Genomic DNA, 27,331 nt, shown 5'->3' on the forward strand with positions numbered 1-27,331 from the left:
ACATTTTAGTGGTTTTGAGGTGAAATATTTTGAGGTCAGCACGTTTGTACTTAATTTGGGTGTGATTATTTTGGGCATATGTATTCTGGGCACAAAGTTTATCGCCTCAACTTTGATGCAATCTAAAGCCCTGCATTTACAGTCAGCAGTCATATTTTTTCATGTAAAATTACAGAATAGGGATCATCGCAAATACAAAAGAAAATATTGATGTACATGTATATTTTGAACTCAGATTATTTTTATTGTGAACTTGGTAGCTTAGTTTTGCACATAAATTTACAACTGTTAAACTGTTGTAATAGCTGCATACAGTACAAATAATAGAGTTCAAATTATACATCAATTACTTTCTTTTATCACCCACCTTCCATACTAACGTAATTTTCTGCGTATAATAGGCACCAAATACTTGTAAACATACGACAACTAACCGTAAAAATTTGGTTTCTGAACAACCATACTCAATTTATTTCTATGCCTATTACCTAACACAATGTAACAACTAACGAGAGAGATAAAACTTCAGAAAATACTGTAACACTGTATCATTTACATTACATACTCACAGTTCACCCGGTCTATTGACAAATTAGTCAACTGCTTATTTTCATATAAAGTGGCTACAATATTTAGGATTTGGCTAATAAACTGTTTGTAAATTAATCACTCGATATATACCAAAATGCTATCCAGTGTGAACACTGCAAACTGTAACAGTTTCTGACTGTATTATGGGCCTATGGCCTTTATACTGAATAACAATTGTCTTGTCTGGTCTTGTCTTGTAACAAAGGAAAGGACTACTTGTTTAACACCACAGCAAATGCTTAACCTATGTCTATTTGGAGTTTAAAAATATTATCATTTGACACTTTGTTGAAAGATAGTAAACACACATACTCCACATGGGCTACTTCTGATAAAGCAGGAATGGATCTTTTATGCACTTTCCTAACAGGACAGTACATACCATGGCCTTTAACGTACCAATCATGAGGCACTGGTTGAGACGGGGGGGGGGGGGGAAAACGAAACAGTATCCATCGAGGGCGATTGATCCTGCGACTCATCACACCTCAGGCAAGCACTCTACTACTAAACTTCATCTAAACATCCAGGGATTAACATACCATAACACTGACTGATTAAACAGTCTAAAGAATTACATGTTATTCAGTACTGGCCTCGGTGGTGTTGTCGTTAAGCCATCGGACATAAGGCTGGTAGGTACAGGGTTCGCAGACCAGTACCAGCTCCCACACAGAGCGAGTTTTAACGACTCAATGGCTAGGTGTAAGGCCACTACACCCTCTTCTCTCTCACTAACAACTAACAATTAGCAACTAACCCACTGTCCTGGATAGACAGCCCAGATAGCTGAGGTGTATGCCCAGGACAGCATGCTTGAACCGTAAATGGATATTAGCACGAAAATAAGTTGAAATGAATGTTATTCAGTGATGCCATTGTTCAGTTTTTCTATAATTTTTCTATCATTATCTGTAGTCTTTAAACCATATTTCTATATAATTAAAATGTGTTCAGTGTGCCATTACAAAAAACATGTCTTTCTTTATCCGATTTCAGCTCTGTTTTGTTTGCAAAAAATTGTTTGCATAAGGTAGTCTGGATTTGATCTGAAGTGCTAATAATTGATCTTTATTTAAAGTTGGCATATAGTTTTAAAGATCAATTCAGCTTTTAATTGTTAAATGGGTTTCACATCCTCAACTGTAACAAGGTGGGAGATTTAATCACTCAGGGAAACAACACATTTTAACATTGCATCTTGACACAAGATATTGTAATTCTGTCAGACATTTAGACACTGTATTTTGATACACAATTGTCAAACATTTGTTATTTTCAGAATAACACACTGTATCACCGTCAAAGATTTAGTCACTCTCAGTACCACACACTTTAACATTGTCAAACATCTCAATTACTGTCTGTGATTTGGACATTGTAAAGATATACTTTATCAAGCACTAATCAAGCATCTGACAATTTGAGAGAAAAAAACCTATCATAACACTGTCAAAGACTACTCTTTTGACTGATTTCGTCAAGGACAAGCAACAGACACAAGGTCTGTCATAGTATGTGTTCGGTTTAATCCAGTTGTGCAGAAGTGTCCTTCTGGAATGTCAAACAGGGGCTGGATGACAGTCGTCTCCCTTGCCTCCTCACATTCGTCACCGAGAAAAAAGCTTGCTTTTGGTTCTGCTCTTTTACTTTTTGTAAAAAACTGTCCTAGAATGAAGTTCTCTGTGGCAGACTTCGTGAATCCAGAAAGAAACTGATGTCCAATGCTAAGCTGGTTTATATTGCGCTTCACCAAGTCGGATAGAGTGGGAGATGACACAGAGGGGCTGAGTGGCAGAGAACTTTGTGTATTACTCTGAGGACAACAGACTTGGGTCGTCAGACTTGGTAACGAGGCAGACGAGTTGAAACCTGGCAACATGGCTTGTTCTGATGGCTGTGACTTTGTAACCGTGGCTACCGAAGGACCATCTAACAGTGGGTTGGCGTGCCTCTCAAACTTGGCTGAAATTGTTAAAAAACAACATGATGACCATTTGCAATCCTTTACTACAACTGTACATATGTTATGGCGATTACGTTTATTCCATGAGTGATATTCCAAATTTTATACAAGGAAGGAAATTATTTATTTAACGACGCACTCAACACATTTAATTACGGTTATATGATGTCGGACATATGGTTAAGGACAACACAGATATTGAGAGAGGAAACCCGCTGTCGCCACTTCATGGGCTACTCTTTCCGATTAGCAGCAAGGGATCTTTTATATGCACCATTCCACAGACAGGATAACACATACCACAGCCTTTTATATACCAGTCGTGGTGCACTGGCTAGAACGAGAAATAGCCCAATGGGCAAATTTTATACAAATGGAATAGGTAATTTTTTGTTAGAATGTTGATATATATGTGTGTGTGAAAACAAAATATAAAGGTATCTCAATCACTGTACAAGTCCAACACAATAAAGTTCCCACAAAACCCTACAGAAACTATAATTGTAGTTGTGTATAATTATTCATGTGATTAATACAAAAATGTTGTATATTTTGTAGAATATTTTCCCAGGAGGCTAAGCCGAGCAAAAATATGAGACTACATCTCTTGGGAAGTTAAGTAAAACCTGAAACATACTATTAGGACTAAGCCATGTTCCTAAGAGACTTGTGGTTGTTTTGAAGAATAAAATGTCTCACCTGACCACTCCAGCAAGGCTGCATTAGCGTACCACTCCTGCAGCTTAAAATACGCACTCTCATTGCCAAGACTTGCAGACTGGCTGAACAGATCTAGAGCAGAAACACGGTCTTTGGGTAAACCTTAAATCAGAGGAAGAAAAATATGGTATTTTGTATTTTATCACAAATTAATTATATTGTGTTAAAGATGTTTATATTTTATTAGTCATGTGTTACATTTTTATCCAAAATATGTCATATTATCAAAGATGTGTCATATTTTATTACAAATATATCATATTTGATCATTAAATGGACCACAGGTTATTATTTAGGTAGCTTACTTTATTGCAGATTTCAAATGTTACAATAGATGGATCATGTTTGGGTTTTTTTTTTTTTATCTAGATGTCTCATTTTATCATTGATGGGTAATATTTTTATCAGAAATGAATATTTATCACATTTTTGTCATATTTATCATAGTTATGTCATATTTATTATAACTGTCATTTTATCATGGATGGGAATTTTTTCCCACATGTAGCTCAAAATAAGAAAGTGACACATCAAGACAAACAAATGAACAAATGAATGATCAATTACACCCTAGCAAACATCAAAAAATACAATTAAGAACAAATAAAACAAAATTATGTGGGTTTATAAACTTCATTAACTAAATTCCATGATTTTTCGTGACTTATTGCTGACCATTTTAAAGTTAAAGTTTGCTTTGTTTAATGAAACCACTGGAGCATCAGCTACTAGATGTCAAACATTTCATAATTATCTCATATAGTCTTAGAGAAACTCACAACATTTTTCCAGAAGCAACAAGGGATCTTTTATATACACTTTCCCACAGACAGAATAGTACTAAAGTCAGAGAATGGGTCCACCGAGGGGGTTCGACCCTATGAACAAAGCACCTCAGGCTAGCAACTGAGCAAGATCCTACCACACCCCGATCTTTTTAAAGAACTTTGTTGTGATCATTATCACAATTTAATATATTCATTTTTATTTTATCCAAATTGGCAATAACACCTAGTTAATAACACTTAGTGTTATTTTAAATGAGACAAAAACAGTATTTAGCCTAGATTTTTATTCATGACCCATGTGAACTCTGTGACAACAAGATCTTACTGTCAGTGTCAGATTGTCTTAAATACACTGTTATCAGGCCCTAATCTTGCCGGCGAAAATAGCACTTTTTTCGGCCAATAGTCAGCTCAAGTCGCCAAGTTATTGTCAGTAGTGAGAGGTCAAAGACAGCATACTATTCTAGACCTAATCCGATTTCAAAAACAAAATCAAACAGTCGTCAAGACCCCGAGTTGTTTATTGTCACAGCTTACTTGTCACCTTGTCGCTGTATGTCAGACAGTCTTTCTATTTTGGATGTTACGAATGTACCGATAAATGTTCACTTCGCCTATTTTTATGAAACTTCAAAACTTCTCCCCTTTCATTTGGAAAGGGACAAGTCACTTCTCGTACTTTCTCAATTCTAGATTAGGGCCTGCTGTTAAATTTAAAAGTGAAGCCTACCTCCGAATCCATACTCGTGGAAAACACCAAGGTTGTACATAGCTCCATCGTGTCCATTCCGAGATGCCGCACTGTACAAGCTGGCCGCCTTACATTCATTCATCTCAACACCCCAGCCCTGCTCGTAGCAAATACCCAAGAAATACTGTGCTTCGGGGTCCTAAGAAATATAAAATAGTTGTAATGAGATAACAAAACTAACTATGATAAACGTGAACCAATTTATAATTGGCAGTTATCTCCCTTCATTAACAAGCATGTTGGTCTGACATCCATTTGTAAAAAATTTTATTGCACTTCAAATAAAAGTTATTAATAGCACATGAGTAAGTAGTCACGAAGTTACTAAACAAAATCTGGTAGGGGGCGGGAAATCACTTATAACCCGAAAATCTGTAATACGTAACATAATTATTTCAACAAGCATTCTGAGAGTACTGCTAAAGTAATACATGTCTCCTAACAGGAACAATACATTTTGATACCTCCTAATTTCAAGGGCCATAACTGTAAAAAAAAATAATGAATAAATCGCCATGATTAAGCTATACACAAAATTTTAGCTCAATATCTCAAGACATTGTGGAAATAAAATGTTTGGAAAACTAAATGTGGGACAGATGGATGGAGAGACAGATGTACAGACAGAGATGAAACCTATAGTCCATTAGGGGTCTTAATAATATTTACATTTGCACACTATCTGTATCAATGATTAACAAAGCTTGATCAATTCATCTTCTTTCACAGTAACAAAACAGAGTTATCTGTCCACTCACATCTTGTTCTGCGGCCATATTGAAAAAAATTACAGCCTTCTCCATGTCTTCTTTCTCCTCCTCAGTGTAGTAAACGCCCAGGAATATCTGAGCCTAAAACATAAAGATATATCCAGGTACATGTATGTCCAAGCCTGTGAACTCAGAGCAGCCTGTAACACAAATACGTAACAACTCAGTTTAATTTGAATATTTGTCAAAATTAGCCAGTCTCAAGTTACAAATTGCTAGCATTAAAGGGACATACTCTAGTTTCAATCCGTGAAAATTAACACTAAGTTTAGTTAATCTACAAACCTGTAACACATTTGGATAAAGTTACAATTGAGTGAAACATGAGTCTGTGACTTTGAAATGGTGAAATACCCTCCATAACTGTTACTTCTCAGATGCACGTGAGTTTTTAAAAATATGAGAAATGCATTTTGTGATATTAAAAACACAAGGATGACCAAAAACACTTCGGATGTAGGGAAATGGATAATCTAAACAATAAAATCAAAGTAAAATATGATATAAGTTACAAAAAATTGTTATAATAGTAAAAAATATGCGTTAGTGTTTAAAAACTAGGGTATGTCCCTTTAACCAAAGCTGTAAACATGCAGTCTAAGGCACATGGCTCAGCAAGAAAAAGTTTTAAAAAGTAAAAAAGAAAATATAAGTGAGAATGAAAAAAAAAAAAAGATTGTATCTCTGACTGTTTTTTATACAAGCAAAAGACATCAGTTGGTAAAGTTATCCAGGTGGATTACCGGGGTGGGAGGTGTTCAAGGGGTTACAAACACACTTTTGGCAAAATTCTTTTATGTAGATCTTCGCCTCGAAAAAATAAATTGAAAATGTATTAGTTCATTATAAAAACGAACCCCTTGAAAAAATAATCCTGGCAACACTCATGCTATATAAACAAAAATCATTTCAGCACATCAGCATTAGACAACACATAGTAAGAGACAAGTATTTTGTCTCGTCACTAACACACCTACCTGTGTTAACCCTTGGTGAGCGGCCCGCTCTAGAAGCGAGAGAGCTCTTGATGTGTCTTGTGCAACTCCGCCCTCTCCCTTGAGGTAGAGCATGGCGAGGTTGTACAGAGCTTCTGGGTGATCTTTGGCTGCAGCCTGGCTGTAAAACTTGGCAGCCTAAAACATAAGAGGTTTATGGTACAATATGGTGAGTCGTCAAAGAAAATTAATACTGTTGATTCAGAAATTAATGCGTCCCTAAATTAATGCGAGCAACGGTGGGCAAAAATGAGACATGAAATTAATGCGAGTAGCCTCCCTATGAAATATAACTTTCCTAACAACACATGTCTGTGTACTTTTTGGTTAAATCAGAGTTACAATGAGATCAACTCACTAACATGTCTGTGTACACATCAATTAACCTGTGTCGTCCCTAGTGTTTTTGGTGAGATCAACTCAAACCATTACAACTGTATCTTCCTAAGAATGTACAAGTCCATTACTTTCACTTATTTGTGAATGGCGATTTCAAAGTCATTATAAAAGTGGTATGCTGACAAAGTTGCTGCGAACTTAACAGTAAAAATAAAGAAACGGTTGACCTCAGGATTAGCATGCTAAAACCCATTCACGCGCGATGGATTGTGTCAGCTTTTGACAGGGTAGTCAAATACCCTGCAATCGTCACACTTGGCTGACATCTCTATTGCACTCCAATTGTTTTATAAATGTATTATAATTTTAATCTTTGTTTTTGTTTTTTTAAATGTGGGAAAAAAACAAAAGATAGAAATAAATGTGTCATATTATTCATGTGAATAACACAAACTCGCATTTTTTGCATTAATATTATGATTGCATTAATTTCAGGATCTACAGTGTACTGTGGTTTATAGTACAATATGGTGAGTCATCACAAAATAGTAATATAATACATGCTGGTTTATAGTACAACATGATAATTCATCATAGCATATGGCAAATCATGAAATGTGGTAATTTATTAAACAACATGACTGTCAATGGTGCAATATGGTGGAGTACTGTATCTTGCCTTTTGACTTTGTCAAGACAAGACAAAAATGGTTATTCCACCGATTACTTGGCTATAAGCCCTGAAAATGTTTTTCACTGACCTTTTTATAAATTAATCCATGAAAAAAAAACCTAAATTATATTATGTGTCCGTGTGCTTAAACCCCTCCTGGATCCCCTTGCCATAGCTAACTACTAAATAAACCATGCTAAGAAAGAAGAAAAAAAAAGAGTCCAGACAACAACCAAAGCACGACGTGTCCACTCCATGTCTTACAGCTATCAGCGTCACTTAATAAGCCATGTACTTAAAAGTGTCACAATAAATACCCAAATCAGGGCTAGCTCTGCCACTCACCAAATGTGACAAGTTTTGGGACAATTGGCAAATTTTATTTTAATTTGGTAAAAACATTTCATGTAATAATTGGTATTTTGTCAAAATATTTCTGCAAGTTTTGCTTTTTTGTCATCACAATTTCACGAAAAATCTTGCTCACACAGAGCTAGTCCTGCTAAATAGACTTGCATTCAGTCCGTGTTATAGCTACATCATTTAAAAATCCATGTACTAAAAAGTCTTAAGATTAGGTGCCTGTTATAGTTACAGCAGTAAATAATCTATGTTAAGTAAGTCTAGAGACAAATACCTGAGCAAGACTCGAGTTCACTCCCTGTCCGAGCTCGAAACACAGTCCTGTGTTGAACTGGGCCCCGGTGTGACCCAGCTCACTCGACTCTGTCAGGTCTTCAACCGCACTCTCCATGTTACCATCTCGAGCCTTCGTCAGGCCCATTATGTTCTTCCCAATTGCTGTGTATTTGCTACATATGTTCTTGAATTCTGTCATCACCTTGGTAACTGGGTCTGTTTCCTCTGGCTAAAAAAACCAACAACAATAGTAATCTTTACACTACGAAATATAAAGCAGTATTTTCATTTTATTATTAAATTTAGGTTTGAAGAATTAAATAAAACCCAATCCCAATTACAGAATATTTTTAAAGATAGAAAATGTGTCTTGTATATCAAGCTAAGGACAATCCTCAAAGACTAGTTAGTAAGCTTCAATTGAAAAAAAACTTTAATCAAAACTTTCTCACAATAACTGAATATATTATCTATATTCCTCCTTGTCAGACTTAAAATCTTTAAAATCTTCAATCTTATGAGTTTAAAACATTCTAAAGTCACATGTTCAGTAATTGTAATGTTACGGATAACATACCGCATCAGTTCTTTTTGCATCGTTCTGTAGTGGAGTCTTTGAGTCGAGCACACTCTTCGTGGTCTGACTGCCGGGTAAGGCAAACGCTATGTGATAGAGTAGACATCGCTTTGTCCTCTCCCGCTTTTCATCATCAGGCACACATCGCACTCCGTGAATCCTCAGGTGAGAAAGCTTAATACCGAGCACGACTGCTGCTCCCTAACAATAATAAAAACAAAAATATTTACCTAACCACAATTACTAAGGTAGTTCCATTTATACAACAATCTGAAAACAAGTCTATTGGATTAAAAATTCACAATTAGCAGGTTAAGGGGTTATGTCAAAATATTTGCGCCACCTATTTTGGTTTACATAATCTTTTTTTCTAACTACTTAGTTTAAAACAAAATAAAAGATGCATTGCAAGGACTTAGTCAGTAAAGTTTACTTAATGGTAAATCAGTTAATGCCCATACTTGAATGAAAAGACCATTCGTGCAAGTTAGGGAGGCCTACAACCACTTATAAAATTAGGTACATTTCGTATCCTTATGGTCATGCTTTATTAAGTAACACAATCATTAATATTAATTAACAGTGATTAATATATATATATACTCCTAAAAACACAAACATTCCTGTACATGTATTGCACAAGGTGTATGTTTAACAATAATGAAGGTAAAATCAATTTGTTTTCAAGAAACTATTTATTGGTCATTCACAAACATCATGACATCTTCGTAAAGTTTTAACCATTTACAAATTTTGTTCTTGATTTTGAGACCATTCTATTTGGTTCACAAGAACTTTTATCCAGTGAGTATATACATATTTTAGTCTTGCATCAAAACATCAAGCACCAGATAGTATTTACAAGACAGAATTAAAACAATGATTAAATGTGTGTACCCAAGTGACAATCTCCAGTGCACAGTCAAGCACTATTTGTAATAATAAACGAAACACAGATAGTATTTACAAGACAGAATTAAAACAGTTATTAAATGTGCGTACCCAAGTGACAGCCTCAAGTGCACTGTCACTCCAGTGTGTGGTCACTATTTGTGATAATCAACGAAACAGATAGTATTTACAAGACAGAATTAAAACAGTTATTAAATGTGCGTACCCAAGTGACAGCCTCCAGTGCGCAGTGAGAGCCCGTGAAGAGAGACCAGAAGTTGGGGTGTGGACGTTTCCACCAATCATACTGCTCTCTGTCAGTGTCCTTTCCACTCTCATCTGACCTATCCTGAGACCTCTCAAAACTAGAAAGAGAAAAAAATTCTCATGAACAAATTCGTTTTAAAAATATATATTTGAAAAAATGCATAATTTTTAGTACTTTCTGTCTGGAGATGTATTATTTATAACTGCTCAATTATAAATAAACAGAAATGAACAGCCATATATTAAAAAAAGAGCAGAATTAGACCTGTAGTGTGTAGCATTTTTTAACTTGAAAATTTTAGACAAACAATGCATAACACATCCAGGAATAGAAACTAACATTCGCCTTCTTGCCTTTGATGAGTAGAGATCTCTAGGAATGAGTATAATTTAAATGATGCTAGTCCACCGGATCAGTAACTCTGATGCTGACTGTTTGGCTATTTCGCCATAACACCATGGTAATGTGTGTTCCTTAATGGGACAGTCCTGAGTTTACAACCATTGTAAAATGTTTCCGACCAACAGGGCCTTTTCGATAACATAACATACAAATTAAATATATTTTCTTATTTAAAATACCAGTGTCTGTAGTATTTACAAGGTGTGTGTTGTTGTCCTAATGTTTGTAGTAGCCCAAACTGGAGTTTACCTCCCAATAATTTTGTACGTACGAAAAAATATATTCATGAATTAAAGTCAAAACTGAGTGCTACAAATATTAGTATACAACCGCAAACACATTCAATATACAGACACTGGTATTCTAAACAAGAAAATGTATATAGTATGAAATAGTAGTCACCAACAAGACTCTGTTATCGCAAACTCAGAACAGTCTCTTTAACAGCTTGATAGAACCCACATAGGTTTCACTTCATCTTGTCAGGAAGACTGTCTAGTGATTTTTCCTGTGGACTAGCAGCTTTTCTAGCTTACTAGTCCTCCAGACCCAGTGGAAATATTTTTTAAGCCTTCCAATGCATGTTGCAACTATAGTCGTGCTGTTTTACCTGGGTCACCAGTGTGTGTCGCTACTATAGTCATGTTTCAGCAAGCACGTTTTGTACATGTGAACAGGGGAACTTCCAGCTTGTGAATGTTATGAAATGAATGTTGATTGGTAGTTCGTAGTTTCAAATATCCAATGAAATCGGCAACAACATGTTATCGAGAGTTTAAGGGGCAAGGTTGGGGTTTTTGTTCGATAGTGTAGGAAGTTTGACAGTTGTCCAAAATGGCTTCCGATTTCCCCGGTTTTTTTATTTAAGTGACAACGACGACTTTGAGGGGATTCGGTGCTTCCAACATTTTTGAACAGGTAAAATAAAATTATGCGACTAATATTGATTGGGCAATGACCTCAACGAAATTCAGAACATATTTTCAAATAGTTTTATCCATCAATTTGTATTTATTGAAAAGTTACAGCTTATATAAAGCAATGAAAATATGTTATTGGTGTGAAATTAATTCAGCACTAGTTGCCCATATATCCTATATTATCATTATATGGTAGCACTTGATGGGTTAATTTCTAACCCTGACATTTACACTTTCACTCCTAAAATTTATGAATTCTCAAATACTATTATGGAAAGCAACAGCAGCGTAACTGATTATCAGAAAGCTCTTTGTGCTCTTTGAGCGGATCTGCTGTCTATTCCCAGTCATTTTCAAGCCTTGCAGAGGTAAAGTAAGAGGTTAACATATACGATATATATACATGTCGATACCTTATGCAGTTCTGTCTGGTGTGTACACAACTGATCGGTGGCTCACAGTCACAGAGTGTCTCTTCCTCCTTGTAAATACCAGCTGCTGCACGCGGTCCATTCCAGTGTTGTCGAATCGCTGAAAGTTAACAATAATTGTCTAAAAGTTTAGGATTTTTAAAGGGACATACCCTAGTTTTTAAACACTGAGGCATATATTTTACTATTAGAGCTGTTTTTGATAATTGAAATCATACTTGACTTTTAGATTTTATGGTTTAGATTATCCATTTCCATACATTGGAAGTGTTTATGGTCATCCTGGTGTTTTTAATATCACAAAATGCATTTCTCATATTTTTAAAAATGCACGTGCTTCTGAGAAGTAACAGTTATGGAGTCGAGTTTTAGTCTATTTTTAAAGGGTATTTCAGCATTTCAAAGTCAGACTCATTTTTCAATCAATTGTAACTTTATCCAAATGTGTTGCAGGTTTGTAGATTAACTAAACTCAGTGTGCATTTTCATGGGCTGAAACTAGGGTATGCCCCTTTAATCTGGTTACCAAACTTATTTTAATTAAATTATGTTTCATTTATGTCAATATGTATAATAACAAGAACTCTGTAATGTGTAAGACTAATATTATATTATATATCATAGACACATACTTATATACAAACTGAAATAACAGATATGCGGTTCATGTCAGGCATCTTGAACAAAATATTAGAAATGGAAATTCCAGGTTTTTATGGTTTAGATTATCCATTTCCATACATTGGAAGTGTTTATGGTCATCCTGGTGTTTTTAATATCACAAAATGCATTTCTCATATTTTTAAAAATGCACGTGCTTCTGAGAAGTAACAGTTATGGAGTCGAGTTTTAGTCTATTTTTAAAGGGTATTTCAGCATTTCAAAGTCACAGACTCATTTTTCAATCAATTGTAACTTTATCCAAATGTGTTGCAGGTTTGTAGATTAACTAAACTCAGTGTGCATTTTCATGGGCTGAAACTAGGGTATGCCCCTTTAATCTGGTTACCAAACTTATTTTAATTAAATTATGTTTCATTTATGTCAATATGTATAATAACAAGAACTCTGTAATGTGTAAGACTAATAGTATATTATATATCATAGACACATACTTATACAAACTGAAATAACAGATATGCGGTTCATGTCAGGCATCTTGAACAAAATATTAGGAATGGAAATTCCAGGTTACATGTTGCTATATTTAGAATATTACGTCACTGACGTCTACAAACATAACAAATCAAATGACCTTTACAAACTTTTAAAAAGTAATTAAACTACAGACACAAGAATAAAATATTCTCGATGTGCAATAAATTGCATATGTACAACAATATGTGTGCTTAAAATGCTCATTGTTTGATTTAAGACGTGTGGAAGTGTTAGTAAAAACTAATAATATTAGTAATATTATTCAGACAAGGTCATCAAAAATACATCTCAGTCGAACGGTAAATTTTAGGTCAAATTGAGAGCAATCGGCTGATAAAAAAACACATGACAATAGTACCTCTTGGAATCCCACTGAATATCCTCCACATTATTTAGGTGAGTGGAAAGTGATATATCTCTAAAACGTATCAAATTCAGCTCAGTTCAACCAGGCCAGGCAGAAAGATGGTACACAAAAGCGACCATCTTTCTTCGATGGCATCACGTGAGTTAGAATACAACAAATTGGCTTATAATAAATATTTATTTCAAATTCATATTTCAGGAATATATAAAATTAATGTGGATTCCCAGTGAAAATGAAAAAACCCCACAAGGGCTAACAATTATAAATACAGGAAAAGATCATACGAAAAAAGCGGAAATAGCCGAATGATAGTTTCAACGAATTGATACAGTTCGTATGTTTTCGGATGTGTGCGTAACTCGGTACACACAGAGTCGAGTAACTAACGAAAACGAACCAAAACAACGTCAGTTATTTTTGTTAAAGGCCTTTGGACTGTGTACAAGCCAAAACGGCCTTTAAGAAAAGTAAAAACTACCAAAGTGAAAAAGTAAACACGGGCATTATGACAAGTCAAGACGGCCAAAACATATATAGAATAATATATGAGTGGCCGTTAGATACCATTTATCTCACAACGAGTTGTTTTAAAATTTATCTAACGAGCGAAAGCGAGTTTGATACGTTTTTAAACAACGAGTTGTGAGATAAATGGTATCTAACGGACACGAATGTATTATTCTATTTCTTATATAGCTTCAAAAAACATGTTGTAAGCAAATTTTAACATCTTTTTCTACTAAAAGTATTTTACAGCCGTTGTACTTGTCAGGTTTGTCAGGTTAACTATACGTTACAGTGTAATCTATTTCCACCGTGTTGTGTTTCATTGGATACATGGTACTGGTGACCTTGGCCCTGTTCCACGAAGCAATCTTGGCGGTAAGATCAACTTTTGTGCATAAGGCAATAATGCACTTAAGGTGATCTTAAGGCTAAGATCTCTTTGTGGAACGGGGCCCTGGTCATCACCTAGGAGCAGCCAGTCGTATGTCTTGACATTCTTAACACACGTACGTGTGTAAACAATCCATATGTTATATTAAATAACGCATGGTGTTCTCACCAACGGGTGTGTAAGAAATGACATTAATAATTTATTAATACAAAATGTATCCTTTATACCTGATTATGCTGATATAGCCATGAAAAATATCACCACGCTGACGAAGGACCGACAGCGGGCCGCTGTACATGTAAACCAAATTTCTTTGTGCTGTGTAGACAAAGCATTTTTCTCTTTTTATTATTATTTTTTTTAAATATAAATTCAAACAAAATATAAACGTATCTATTTAATTATTATTTATGCCTGATGGTAAATTCGTGCCAAGCAGTGGGCCGTTGTAGGCAAAATGTCTTTATAATGAGCTGAACATTGTGTGTGTGCGCGTGCGTGTGTGTGTGTGTGTGTGTGTAGGCGCGGATTCAGGCGCCCCCCCCCCCCCCCCCCCCCTATTTTTTTGTCAAACAAAATATATTACAGAATACACCATAAATGCAAACTTATTCCGACCATCTGTCAAGGACCTTTAAGTTCTATTTTCAAAAACAAGAACGTCTTTTGGGCCCCTTCTATTTTATATGGTACATTAGTGTTTATGTAGGGAAAAGGAAAACTTTTCTGATGGTAGCCGCTCATGTCCGACCATTTGCCAATATCGGGCCGACGATGGATGCATGCATGCTGGGATGGTAAAATGTTATTGTGATACAGCTTCTGTTATGAAAAGTTGTACAAGTAATACATTGTTACCAGTAATACCGTTGTTTTGGTTGTTTTTATAGATAGTTTTGGAGGGGCAGTACTGGTAATAGATATTGTTTTCACATGTGTTCTGCCTGTGATATATATATTGCTTATATCGGACTTGATGATAACTATTTCCTTTGGCTGTTATGACTATTTTTGTTTGGCCGTTTTGACCTTTTCCTTTCGCCGTTTTGACTTTTTCCTTTGGCCGTTTTTGACTATTTTCTTTGGCCGTTTTGACTTACATGTTCAGGACCGTTTCATCCTTGGACCGTTTCATCCTGGGGCCATTTTGACCGCATTGCTCATATATAACGGTCGTAATCATTTTGCTCCATCCCATTGAATCCACCCTCTAGTAAGCAGGCATAGTTACGTGATACAAACGTTAACGTTTGATTTGTTTAACAACAACACTAGAGCACATTTTAAAATTAACCTTCGGCAATTGTATGTCAAACATTTGGTAATTTGTTTTACTTATAATTTTAAATATGGAAAACCCACTACATTTTCCCGTTAGTATCAAGGGATCTTTAATATATGTGCCCAATACAGGATAACATATACCACGGCCTTTGATATACCAGTCGTGGCGCACTGGCTAAAACGAGAAATAGCCCAATGAGCCCACCGACGGGGATCGATCCTTGACCGATCGCGCATCAGGCGAGCGCTTTACGACTGGGCACGTCTCATTAGTCTTAGAGTTGAAGAAACGAGTGTAGGCCTACCGGTCTGGGTTTTTTTCTTTCTTGTTGTGTGGAATGATAAGAGGCATGCGTCGCAATGTTTTGTAATACATGTAATATCCATACCAGTAAGCCAGAAATAAGTAGGCCTATGCATTATTTTTTCTATTCAAAATAAACTTCCATTGTCAAACTGACTACAGAACAAAACGATTAACTGTCCAACAATGACCCATGTTTTGTCCATACTAAAACGATAAAATGACTTTTTACTTAGTTAATTGATCTATTATTTTAGTTGCCTTTAACTGTGATTTTTGTTAGGCAGGTGTGAATTTGGTGGTTTACATTACCAGACGTTGCATTGTCTGCTAGCGACGCCGCAGTTTGGACAAACTTGTAATAAGTATATCTACCGGTTTTATTAACATCAGTATTGTGATGTTTTGGGGGGATTATTATTATTATTATTATTATTTTTTTTTTTTTTTTTTTTAATACATATCTGATGTGTCATGGTATATTCTATGGAGAAAATGTAGGCACTTATGTTATTAGGATGTAGTGGACCACGACATATGATAGCCCCCCGTGACTATTATGTGATTAAATAATAATTTTAAAAATAATAATAATAAATCCAATTTTATTGTAAATCGTTTTATCTTTAAGATTTTTGCTTCGAGTTAAAATTACCAAATGCTTGACACCCAATAGCCGATGATTAACAAATCAAAGTGCTCTAGTGGCGTCGTTAAACAAAACAAACAAACATTTATATTTGTTTTCAGTACTTCACGATAATTGTAACGGTTAGTTACGAATCTACTCGGATCTCCTCGGCCGATGCAACGAATCATACCAGCGATTCCGTAACCGACCGATCTGTTTTGTCACCAGTGACAGTACATATCACGCAGGCTTTATCACTCCCCCATCATCAAACAACTATATTATCGATTAGTTTGACATCTCTACTTGAGCAGTGATAACGTGTGAAACTACATAGATCTACACTTAAGCGGACTCGGTCCGACTTACCGTAACATCTTCATCCTTTCAGACAGGGTCTGTATGCGTACAACATACTGCTCAACTGTATCACTTGTCATTCAGATGATGATGATGATAACTAGTTTAACGTGCCCATATACCACTAGGGTTTCGAACACGCCCATCCCGAGTTCGACCTCCGATAAGATCGGTGGCCTGACTCGGGATGGAGGGGGGGGGGGGGGGAGGTGAAAATGGGCAGAATTTTGAAAATAGCAATTAGTAAAAAAGTTAATAAATTAAAGAAAAAAAAGAAAAAGGTTACAAGCCAAAAATAAAAAAGAATTGACTGCTCGGCCGAATATTTATATAATTTGGAGCATTTTAGAAGGACAGTCCAAAATGAAATAAGAGAAAGAAGAGAGGATCGGACTATTTAATAATATTACAAAAAAGAAGTAATTTCGACATAAAATTTTGAACGCAGATCTAAACGTTTAAAGTCCGATCGATATGTCCACGTGAGTGGCCTCGTTAAGGCCGTTTGGGTGCACAGCTTAAAGGGACGAGATGGGTTGCATCCCGTCAAGAAAACCCCTAGATTGACAGTCGATAGACGTTGAAGGTGTAGTGCTGTGCTGAAATACAGATCTTGAGAAGCCGGATCCGTCTGAACGAGTAGAGTATCAGACTAGGGTATAGTCCAGTCGTCATGGGTTGGTATAGTGGTGCGGACGGGCCCGACTCCGGAGGATACGAGATGGTATCACTATAAAACAATGTAAAGTCTAGAAAAAGAGTAGTAGGGGCCGACCCCGCTTCCTATTTCTTCTTAGAGTGGGGCGGTCAATCTTCCAGTGCTGCTAGGACAGGCTCGGACATGTAGAGACTAAACGCGAACAACCGTGGCGTTCTGCAGAATGGCCGTCATACGAGTCACGAAAAAACAAGTCAACATAGTCAGACGGAGAAAAACGTGGAGGCGAGGAATCTCGCTGAAAAAGAATCCAACCTGGTGGTGCAGACTGTCGAAACGAGAAGCGTTCCAGCGTTCAATCAGTTCCAATGGCCGCATACATCCCAGTAGAACACTTCATTTCGCTGACAAAAACAACGAAATGAAGGACCCCCAAGTCGAGCACACGAAAGCACGTGCAGTGTGCACAAGCGAAACAAACACGTCTTACCGCGTGGAGCTCCAGACTGGGAATGTGTCATTCAGAACAAACCGCACCCGCTATATTATATAACATAATGTACAAGTCACTGTCACACACACACTAAGTGGCCGAGATATGGGGATCGGTGGGGAGGTGGGGGTTGGTGGGTGGGTGATGGGCAAGTGCGTCCCCAAGTGCTGGAGTAATTTGAATTAACACATATACACACTACGTACATATACATGTACACATCGTATACATATTACATGTATATAATCATTACCATCATTACTATTACTATATATTTGATTTAACCATTTTATGTTATTATGCTGTCCTACCGGCCTCGGGTGGCGTCGTGGTTAGGCCATCGGTCTACAGACTGGTAGGTACTGGGTTCGGATCCCAGTCGAGGCATGGAATTTTTAATCCAGATACCGACTCCAAACCCTGAGTGAGTGCTCCGCAAGGCTCAATGGGTAGGTGTAAACCACTTGCACCGACCAGTGATCCATAACTGGTTCAACAAAGGCCATGGTTTGTGCTATCCTGCCTATGGGAAGCGCAAATAAAAGATCCCTTGCTGCCTGTAGTAAAAAGAGTAGCCTATGTGGTGACAGCGGGGTTTTTCTAAAAAAACCAGTGTCAGAATGATCATATGTTTGACGTCTAATAACCGATGAAAAGATAAAAAATCAATGTGCTCTAGTAGCGTCATTAAATAAAACAATTTTTTTATTATGCTGTCCAATGTATGCCATGCCATTTTATATGATCCATACATAAAATAGATTATTGGAATTGAATTGAAAACTCGTCACATTCGGGACAAACCCGATGAAAACGTTCGGGCATAATGAGCTGGTGAGAAAACGTTTTCCCATGTTAATGTAATCACAATGTTAAGTGTGATCCATGAACAAATATATAGTGATTCGTTTGAAACCCTAGATACATGTATAATAATGGAAATGTTAAACTCTGGTTTTCGGGTCTCGTCGAAGTTTTAAGAGACTGCACAGCCCAGCACCTCCACCCTTGTATCCGCACCTGTAACCGCATAACCGTGGGTGGGGCACACTGACCTACCAACTAAAAGTTATGATCTGCCGCGCCCCCACCCATCCATTCAATGCGAGGTAATGTAGCTGGCTCCTCCACTTGCCGACATCGATATCTTCCAACATCTATGCATACTCATACACGTTCACAAAGCAAAACAAATACTATATGAATTTAACGACTCTTCTGCTTATTTTAAATAACTTGTATTTCGTGTCATACATATGGTTATTTCGACATTTGGGAGAGATGTGGAGGAGAGAGGGAGGTTGCAAGGTCCGCTTTCCCATAGACAGGACAATACATACCACGGCATGCAGCAAGGGATCTTTTATATGCACAGACACGCACACATACACATATACATAATCACACACAAACATCCACACATATAAACACACATTACACACACACACACACACACACACACACACACACACACACACATATTTCTACACATTATTTACATACATTACATTACACACATTACATACATGTAACACATATAAAACGCACAACACACAACATAAGCACGCAACTCACAAAACACAAACGTGAACACACAAAGCATACACTAACATATTGCTCCATAGTGTTATTAACCATACATATTGCTGTATACCATTGAACTGTGTTCAGTTATACAAATGTTGTTCTTTGTGTACTGACTTCAATAAACCACTTCTCATGTGATATACAAATTTAAATGTATTCATATGTCACTGAACGTGTGTATTCATTATAATTCTTTTTTTTTGTTTTGTATGGGCCATTTCATAAATATACATGTGGAAATAAATGAATGAATGAATTGAACCACACGCCAGACACGTACCTAGCTATATAATACAATTATTATGCTGTATAAGCAAAAATAGTAGTAGTAGTAGTAGTAGTAGTAGTAGTAGTAACAGTAGTAGTAATAGTAGTAGTAGTAGTGGTAGCAGTAGTGGTGGTTGCTGCTGCTGCTGTTATTATTGTAGTGGTGGCGGGAGAAAAAGAGGTTTGTTTTGTTTAACGACACCACTAGAGCACATTGATTTATTAATCATCGGCTGTTGGATGTCAAACATGATAATTTTGACAGTCTTAGAGAGGAAACCCGCGAAATTTTTCCACTAGTAGCAAGGGATCTTTTATATGCACCATCACACAGACAGGACAGCATATACCACGGCCTTTGATATACCAGTCGTGGTGCATTGGCTGGAAAGAGAAATAACCCAATGGGCCCACCGACGGGGATCGATCCCATACCGACCGCGCATGGTGCGAGCGCTTTACCACTGGGCTACGTACCGCCCCCCCCCCCCCCCCCCCCCCCCGGGAGAAGAAGAAAAACAAAAACAAAACAACTACCAAAACCTACAGAAGGTGCGACACCCAAATACTTCCATACACAGTAGAAATATTTCTGAGAGACCAATACCGTGTACAGAAATGTATAAATTGTTAATTCACACCACTGTTGTACCTATATCCCAAAGAAAATATTCTCGTTTAGGATACATGTTTTCTGTTTTAGAATGGAGTAAACATTTATAAAATACCATTTATAACCTTAAAAGATCCATCTTCATTGTGATTCCAATATCAAGAATACAAAAATCTTACTAAATACATTTAATATAATTAAGAATATTATACTTATAGCAGTTACAAATTAAAAACTATATATTATTTCGATATTGTCAGTACAAGGAATTTAATTCTAAAAATTGGGAGCCTTGGTTCAACATGTTAGAAAATTACAGCCAATGCATATACGCAGAAGGTTTGGAATTGTTTAAATCCTCATTTTGATTTCTTTTCTGTTCTGGATCCTTACTTGTGTTCAAATTCCTTTTCTATCTTTGGTACTTTCCACACATTGCCCTGAAAATAGCTATTAAACGATCGTATAAATGTGTGCGTTATTAAAACTGAAATCTTGAATATAAAATATGTTAATGCCAATGAACATTCAGATTAGATATAAAGATTAATTGTCTTCAAGAGGCTTGCCACTCTTCGGTGTAAATGTATCTTTGAGTGCTTCGATTCCAAATTGTCTGTCAGTAGTACAATAGTAACAGTAATAGTAGGAGCAGAACTACTAGTAAGTCTTGTAGTAGTTATTAAAGGGTCATTCATGAGTTTGCTGCAACTTTCAAGATGTTATCAACTAACATAATTTTTTAACGATTGTAATTACATATCAAATAATTTGTTTCTGCATAAAACATTAGTGGCTGTATATTAAACGTGTTTCTGATCGTTCTAATATTTATACTAAGTTAAATTGCATTTTATTTCCTAAAATATAGCTTTTTTGTACGTACGAAATTATTTCCAAAAGAAATCTAGGTGGGGCTACTTACAAATATTAAAACGACCAGAAACACATTAAATATACAGACACTGATATTCTAAACAAGAAAATATATTTAATGTGTAAGTTTAATCGTAGAAATATTTTATTAGTCGGAAACATCTTACAAACTCAGGAATGTCCCTTTAAGTAGGGGCGGGATTTAGCTCAGTTGGTTGAGTGCTCGCTTGAGGTGGTTGCGTCGCAGGATCGAGCCACCTTGGTGGATCCATTAAACGGATTAGGTTTGTTCTCGTTCCAACCAGTGCACCACAACTGTTCAAAGACTGTGGTATGTGCATTCCTGTCTGTGGGAAAGTGCATATAAAAGACCCTTTGCTGCATTAAGAAAAATATAGCGAGTTTCCTCTGATGACTACGAGTCAGAAATATTAAATATTAATTAATCGATGTGCTCTAGTGGTGTCGTTAAACAAAACAAACTTTAACTTTTAGTTATTAAGTAGCTGCAGCGGCGGCAACAACAGCATGTTGTAGGCCTATTGATTCTTTATGATTTTTTTTTTTTTTCGTTCCAACCAGTGCACCACAACTGGTCAAAGGCCGTACGTGGTATGTGCAGTCCTGTTTGTGGTAAAGTGCATATAAAAGATCCCTTTCTGCTAATGGAAAATGTTGCGGGTTTCGTCTGATGACTACGTGTCATAATTACCAAATGTTTGACATCCAATAGTCGATGATTAATTAACCAATGTGCTCTAGTGGTGTCGTTAAACAAAAAACAAAAAACAAACAAAAAACAAAAAACTTATTGTTGTTAGTGTATTATGTTTTTTTAAATTCAAATCTAACAAAACAAAACACAACAACCAAAAAACCTTCTTCACTTAGGTTGCTTCTCTGTCACTGCGTCCGGAACCGTTAACAAAAGATTCATGAATATGTATTAACTAAAATAATCGATATTTACGCATCGTAAACGGGACACGATAACGCGAACAGTTGTATAGGGAAAGGAAAAGTGCCGCCTTAAACTGCACAGTGCACATTTTACACGCATCGCGACCAGGCTAACGTATATAACGACGAGTGGGGAGTGTTCTTCCGACAAACACGGCTGGGACAGATAGATAGCGGGTGTACTACATATTATCGCTGCCCACACCGACTGGCGGCGGACATACCGGTTTGGTAGCCTGCTTTCGTCTTATCAATAACTGTCATTTTCTTCCCACCGCTATGACAGACCATGCACGTAATTAACTGACTGTAAACATTTAAACTCTTCGGCGGGAGGCCAAATTCACGTCCAATGTGATCTCAGTTTTATTTCATTCCACCCGCTGCACCCGAATCGGATTTATATACGTCGGCTGTCCAACGAAATATGGGCGAAATGGAAGGTAAGTAGCAGTTCCAACTTTAATACAGAGTGGCACGCTTCTGAAATAGAACGCTAACCCTCGTGCTTTGTTGTCCTGAAAATATATATATATAATATACGGTATTTTTAGACGGATATAGCGTGCTGAGACGATCGCTTTAATAAATGTCAAGCGGGATTGTTTAAAATATGGTGGAGTAGGCGGGGTGGGCAAACGACCGCAAATGACCGCGCCGACTCTGCTGTATCATATGTATTTGTAGCCAGGCTGATCTTGCCGTGTTGATCGACGTTTATAGCTATAGTCAATTATTATTCTCTTCTTAAATCAGCGAACCGTGACACTAAATTATTAATGACCTGTATGTAATAAGCTTGTGTAAGCTGACAGCAACTTGGCATTCGTTTGCATATTTTACGAGTTTTGTTATCTTCGTCGAGAATTTTAGAGTGACCAGTCTTTGTTTAAATTAAAAAGGCGGTCATTACTAATTTAGAATGCATTCGCTAATCATTCCTACCATTAATTAAATCTAGTTCAAGTACCTAGACTAGCATAAGTGAAGGTGAATGGAAGAATAAAAAAACCCAATCAAGGTCAGAAATAGGGGGCCTTTTCCAGATATAAAAATAGACATTTTCAACTAACAAGGACACTTTTTCATAATTTTTTTAGGGTGCATCTGCCCTCCCCCATCTTGCACCCTCGCTAGATACGGCCATCTACATGGGCGGCGGGAAATATCAGAAAAGACGTGGGTGGCTTTGGGTTGGGGCAGTGTTATTAATTCTCATTTTAACTAGGGGTTGGGGTAGCCAAAACATATTCTAGCGACGTCTTCAGAATTAATGGCAGTACCACACATACACAAACACACACACACACACACACACACACACACACATGTACGCACGCACGCATGTACGAGCACACACACGTACACACACATGCACGACGCGCGCGCGCACACACACACACACACACATACATACAGAGATACGCGTACGCACGCACGTACACACACACACACACTTCCGACTCCTATGAAACAGCAATAAAACAATACCGGTTTAAGCATATAATAAAATTTCATTGCATAAATGTAGTAATAAATATAAAACCATATAGTCAACCATGAATAGAACTACAGTCCTTAAACATTACGAGTTTATTAATATTACTGAAGAAAAAACACCCATATTCATGGATAAAATTGATGCATATTGTCATCTACATGTCTGCTGTCTCGTAATATGATTGAATATTGTTAAACAAAAAGAAAAAACTAGAAACACAAAAGAAAGAATGGTCTGATTGTCACATCGATGAGTCACTGGTCGAGGAGGAATGAACGGAGCAGAAACAATGATCGAAAAAGTGAGAGACTGGCTCTGATTTGTTCTTCTCTGTTCTCGGCTAATGACAACTTAGCGCAAATCCAGGACAGCTGCGCACCCCTGCAAGTCGCCGCAGTTCTTCAGAGCACATTAGCATACGACGACGGGCCATTATGGTGGTTTGGTGGTCGCTAAACGGCCGATTTATGTTAATCAAAACGACAAAAGTGTTGTCGTATTTAATACTGATACAGCAATTTGTCGAGATAGTTGTTCACTGGACATTCGGCTAAAATAAAATATCTGATCCACTTTTCAAAACTATTATTTAATGTCTATCATTTTAACATTTGAATGGCAGTTCAAGCTGCGGGTGACAATAAAAACAACAAGTTGGTCCAATAGAAAACTAAAACACATTATCACGTGTTACGGTATAGTGGAGTTCTCAAACGTGGGAACAACCAAGCCACACAAAACAGGGAAATGTCTCACGTGGCTACAAACATACTATTCACTAGTGAAAAGCTTAACGTGGGTGTAGCCGTACTACAAAACAGCGACGTGACTAAATAGTATGAGTGCAGCCGTACTGAATTATATGACAGTTATATCGAAAGTGATTGCAATCACGAATCCGTATACATGTACAAATCACTAACGATAGACGCAATCTTAAAAGAAACAAGGAGGTGTAAATTCAATCATATTACTTCCTGGCTTGTTCGGTATAACAGGGGTGCAAGCATACCGCAGTTAAGTACATTGAAGTCTAACGTGAGTTCAGTCATACTACAGTACAAGGAAGTCTAACGTGCGAAAACATACTATAGCATATTGAAGTCTAATATGGGTGCAGTTACACTACAGTACAATAAAGTCTAACGTGTTTAACTATACTGTTGTACACTGAAGTCTAACAATTGCAAGCATGCTGCAGTGCAATGGAATATTTCATGGGTGCAATCATACTACAGTACAGAGAAGTCTAACGTGCGCAATCATACTTCAATACAATGAAGTTTAACATGGGTGTATTCATACTATAGTACAAATAAGGCTAACATGCGCAGTCATACTGCAATACAATGAAGTTTAACATGGGTACAGATATACTACAGTACAAAGAAGTCTAACGTGCGCAATCATACTACAGTACACAGAAGGATAACATGCGCAGTCATACTCCATCCAGTACAATGAAAGCTGACATGCGCAGTCACACTACAGTACACTGGAGTCGAACAATTGCAAGCATGCTGCAATGCAACGGAATCTTTCGTGGGTGCAATCATACTACAGTACAATGAAGTGTAACATGCGCAGTCATACTACAGTACAAATAAGGCTAACATGCGCAGTCATACTACAATACAATGAAGTCTAACATGGGTGCAGCCATACTACAGTACAAAGAAGTCTAATGTGCGCAGTCATACTCTAGTACAATGGAGTCTAATATGGGTGTATTCATACTACAGTACAAAGAAAGATAACATGCGCAATCATACTACAATACAATGAAGTTTAACGTGAGAAATCATACTCTAGTACAATGAAGTCTAACATGGGTGCAGACATACTACAGTATAATCAAGTCTAACGTGGCAATCATATTTAAAAACGTTGAGGTCTAACGCATGAATAATCGTACTACAAACAGCTGGTAATTCTCACATAATATGTGAGGAATGTAGCGGGATTCCTTTAAAGACTATATTATAGTCTTCAGAGGAATCCCGCTACATTTTCCCATTACAATGAAGGTCGAACTGACTTGGTTCAAACCTTCTGTAGCGATTCGCGTGCCATTTGACAGTTCATAATGTTAATCGCACGACCAACAGGGATATCCACAAAAGATCAGTACCGTGAACCACTCGGTTCGAAGGCAATATGATACTTAGTATTCAGAAATTAACATGGGTGCAATATAATAATAATAGTGCAGCGCATTGAAGCCTAACGTGGGTGCAGTACTACAACTACTACAGTGCACTGCAGTTTAACGTGTATGCAGCCATACTGTGCATTGACGTCTAACGTGTTCATCCATTTCATTTCAACTTAGTTTCGTACTTATATCCAATTAAATGTTCAAGCACGCTGTCCTGGGCACACACCCTCAGCTATCTGGGCTGTCTGTCTAGGACAGTGGGTTAGTGTTTAGTGAGAGAGAGAGAGAGAGAGAGAGAGAGAGAGAGAGAGAGAGAGAGAGAGAGAGAGAGAGAGAGAGAGAGAGGTGTAGTAGTCTAACACCTACCCACCGAGTCGTTAAAACTCGCTCTGGGTGGGAGCCGGTACCGGGCTGCGAACCCTGTACCTACCGGGCTGCGAACCCTGTACCTACCAGGCTTATGCCCGATGCCGTAACTACGACATCACCGATACCGATTTCTAACGTGTTCAGTCATACTGCTATACATTGAAGTCCACCGAGTGTTCAGTCATACACCAATGCAATGATCTAACATGGATTCAATGCCACTACGATACCCTTAAGTCTTAAGGTGTGTGCAACGATGGCGTAGTACATTGAAGTCTTAACAACGTGTGTTCAGTCATACTGCAGTACATTGAAGTCTAACGTGTATAGAGTAACACTACAGCACATTGAAGTCTAACATGTATAGAGGCACACTGCAATGCATTGGAATCTAACGTGTACAGAGGCACACTGCAATACATGGGACTAACGTGTGTAGAGGCACACTGCAATACATTGGAATCTAACGTGTATAGAGGCACACTGCAATACATTGGAATCTAACGTGTATAGAGGCACACTGCAATACATGGGACTAACGTGTGTAGAGTCACACTGCAATACACTGTACTCTAACGTGTATAGAGGCACACTGCAATACATGGGACTAACGTGTGTAGAGTCACACTGCAATACATGGGACTAACGTGTGTAGAGTCACACTGCAATACATTGGAATCTAACGTGTGTAGAGTCACACTGCAATACATGGGACTAACGTGTGTAGAGTCACACTGCAATACACTGTACTCTAACGTGTATAGAGGCACACTGCAATACATGGAACTAACGTGTATAGAGTCACACTGCAATACATGGGACTAACGTGTGTAGAGTCACACTGCAATACATGGGACTAACGTGTGTAGAGTCACACTACAATACACGGGACTAACGTGTGTAGAGTCACACTGCAATACACTGTACTCTAACGTGTATGCAGTCCATTGATGGATGAACGTTTTGTTTGTAGTCATTCCTGTTCGTGTTAGTGTGATCCCTTATTTTTTTCCATCAGTATACATGCCGTGTCCGAGCCACAAAAACGTGTTGTGTAGGTGTATACATAATGTACTTACTTATAGATCGCTATAGACGCGCACTTACATAATTATCGAAACGTACT

The 27,331-nt window shown here is 37.3% G+C and overlaps 2 protein-coding genes across 3 annotated transcripts in view; one reads left to right on the forward strand and one right to left on the reverse strand.

Annotated features, from left to right (window-relative positions):
• Nucleotides 1–1,908: 1,908 nt before the first annotated feature.
• LOC121374193 lies at nucleotides 1,909–13,373 on the reverse strand. Its single transcript, XM_041501175.1, has 10 exons — nucleotides 13,238–13,373; nucleotides 11,704–11,821; nucleotides 9,927–10,065; nucleotides 8,810–9,010; nucleotides 8,231–8,461; nucleotides 6,564–6,719; nucleotides 5,575–5,667; nucleotides 4,796–4,955; nucleotides 3,257–3,379; nucleotides 1,909–2,556 (listed from the first exon to the last, which is right to left on the reverse strand). Exons 1-10 carry the CDS (start codon nucleotides 13,266–13,268, stop codon nucleotides 2,072–2,074), a joined length of 1,737 nt encoding a protein of 578 aa, XP_041357109.1. The 5' UTR covers nucleotides 13,269–13,373; the 3' UTR covers nucleotides 1,909–2,071.
• Nucleotides 13,374–22,243: 8,870 nt separating this feature from the next.
• LOC121374324 overlaps nucleotides 22,244–27,331 on the forward strand; it is a 40,591-nt gene continuing 35,503 nt past the window's right edge. Inside the window, exon 1 of one of the 2 annotated variants that reach the window (XM_041501383.1) lies at nucleotides 22,244–22,620. In XM_041501383.1, coding sequence (XP_041357317.1) covers nucleotides 22,605–22,620 — 16 coding nt within the window. In that variant the 5' untranslated portion in view covers nucleotides 22,244–22,604. The remainder of the gene's footprint in view (nucleotides 22,621–27,331) is intronic. The other variant, XM_041501386.1, reaches the window with a different exon arrangement.

The sequence above is a fragment of the Gigantopelta aegis genome, chromosome 6 (assembly GCF_016097555.1).
Source record: "Gigantopelta aegis isolate Gae_Host chromosome 6, Gae_host_genome, whole genome shotgun sequence".
Classification (NCBI taxonomy): Eukaryota; Metazoa; Mollusca; class Gastropoda; order Neomphalida; family Peltospiridae; genus Gigantopelta; species Gigantopelta aegis.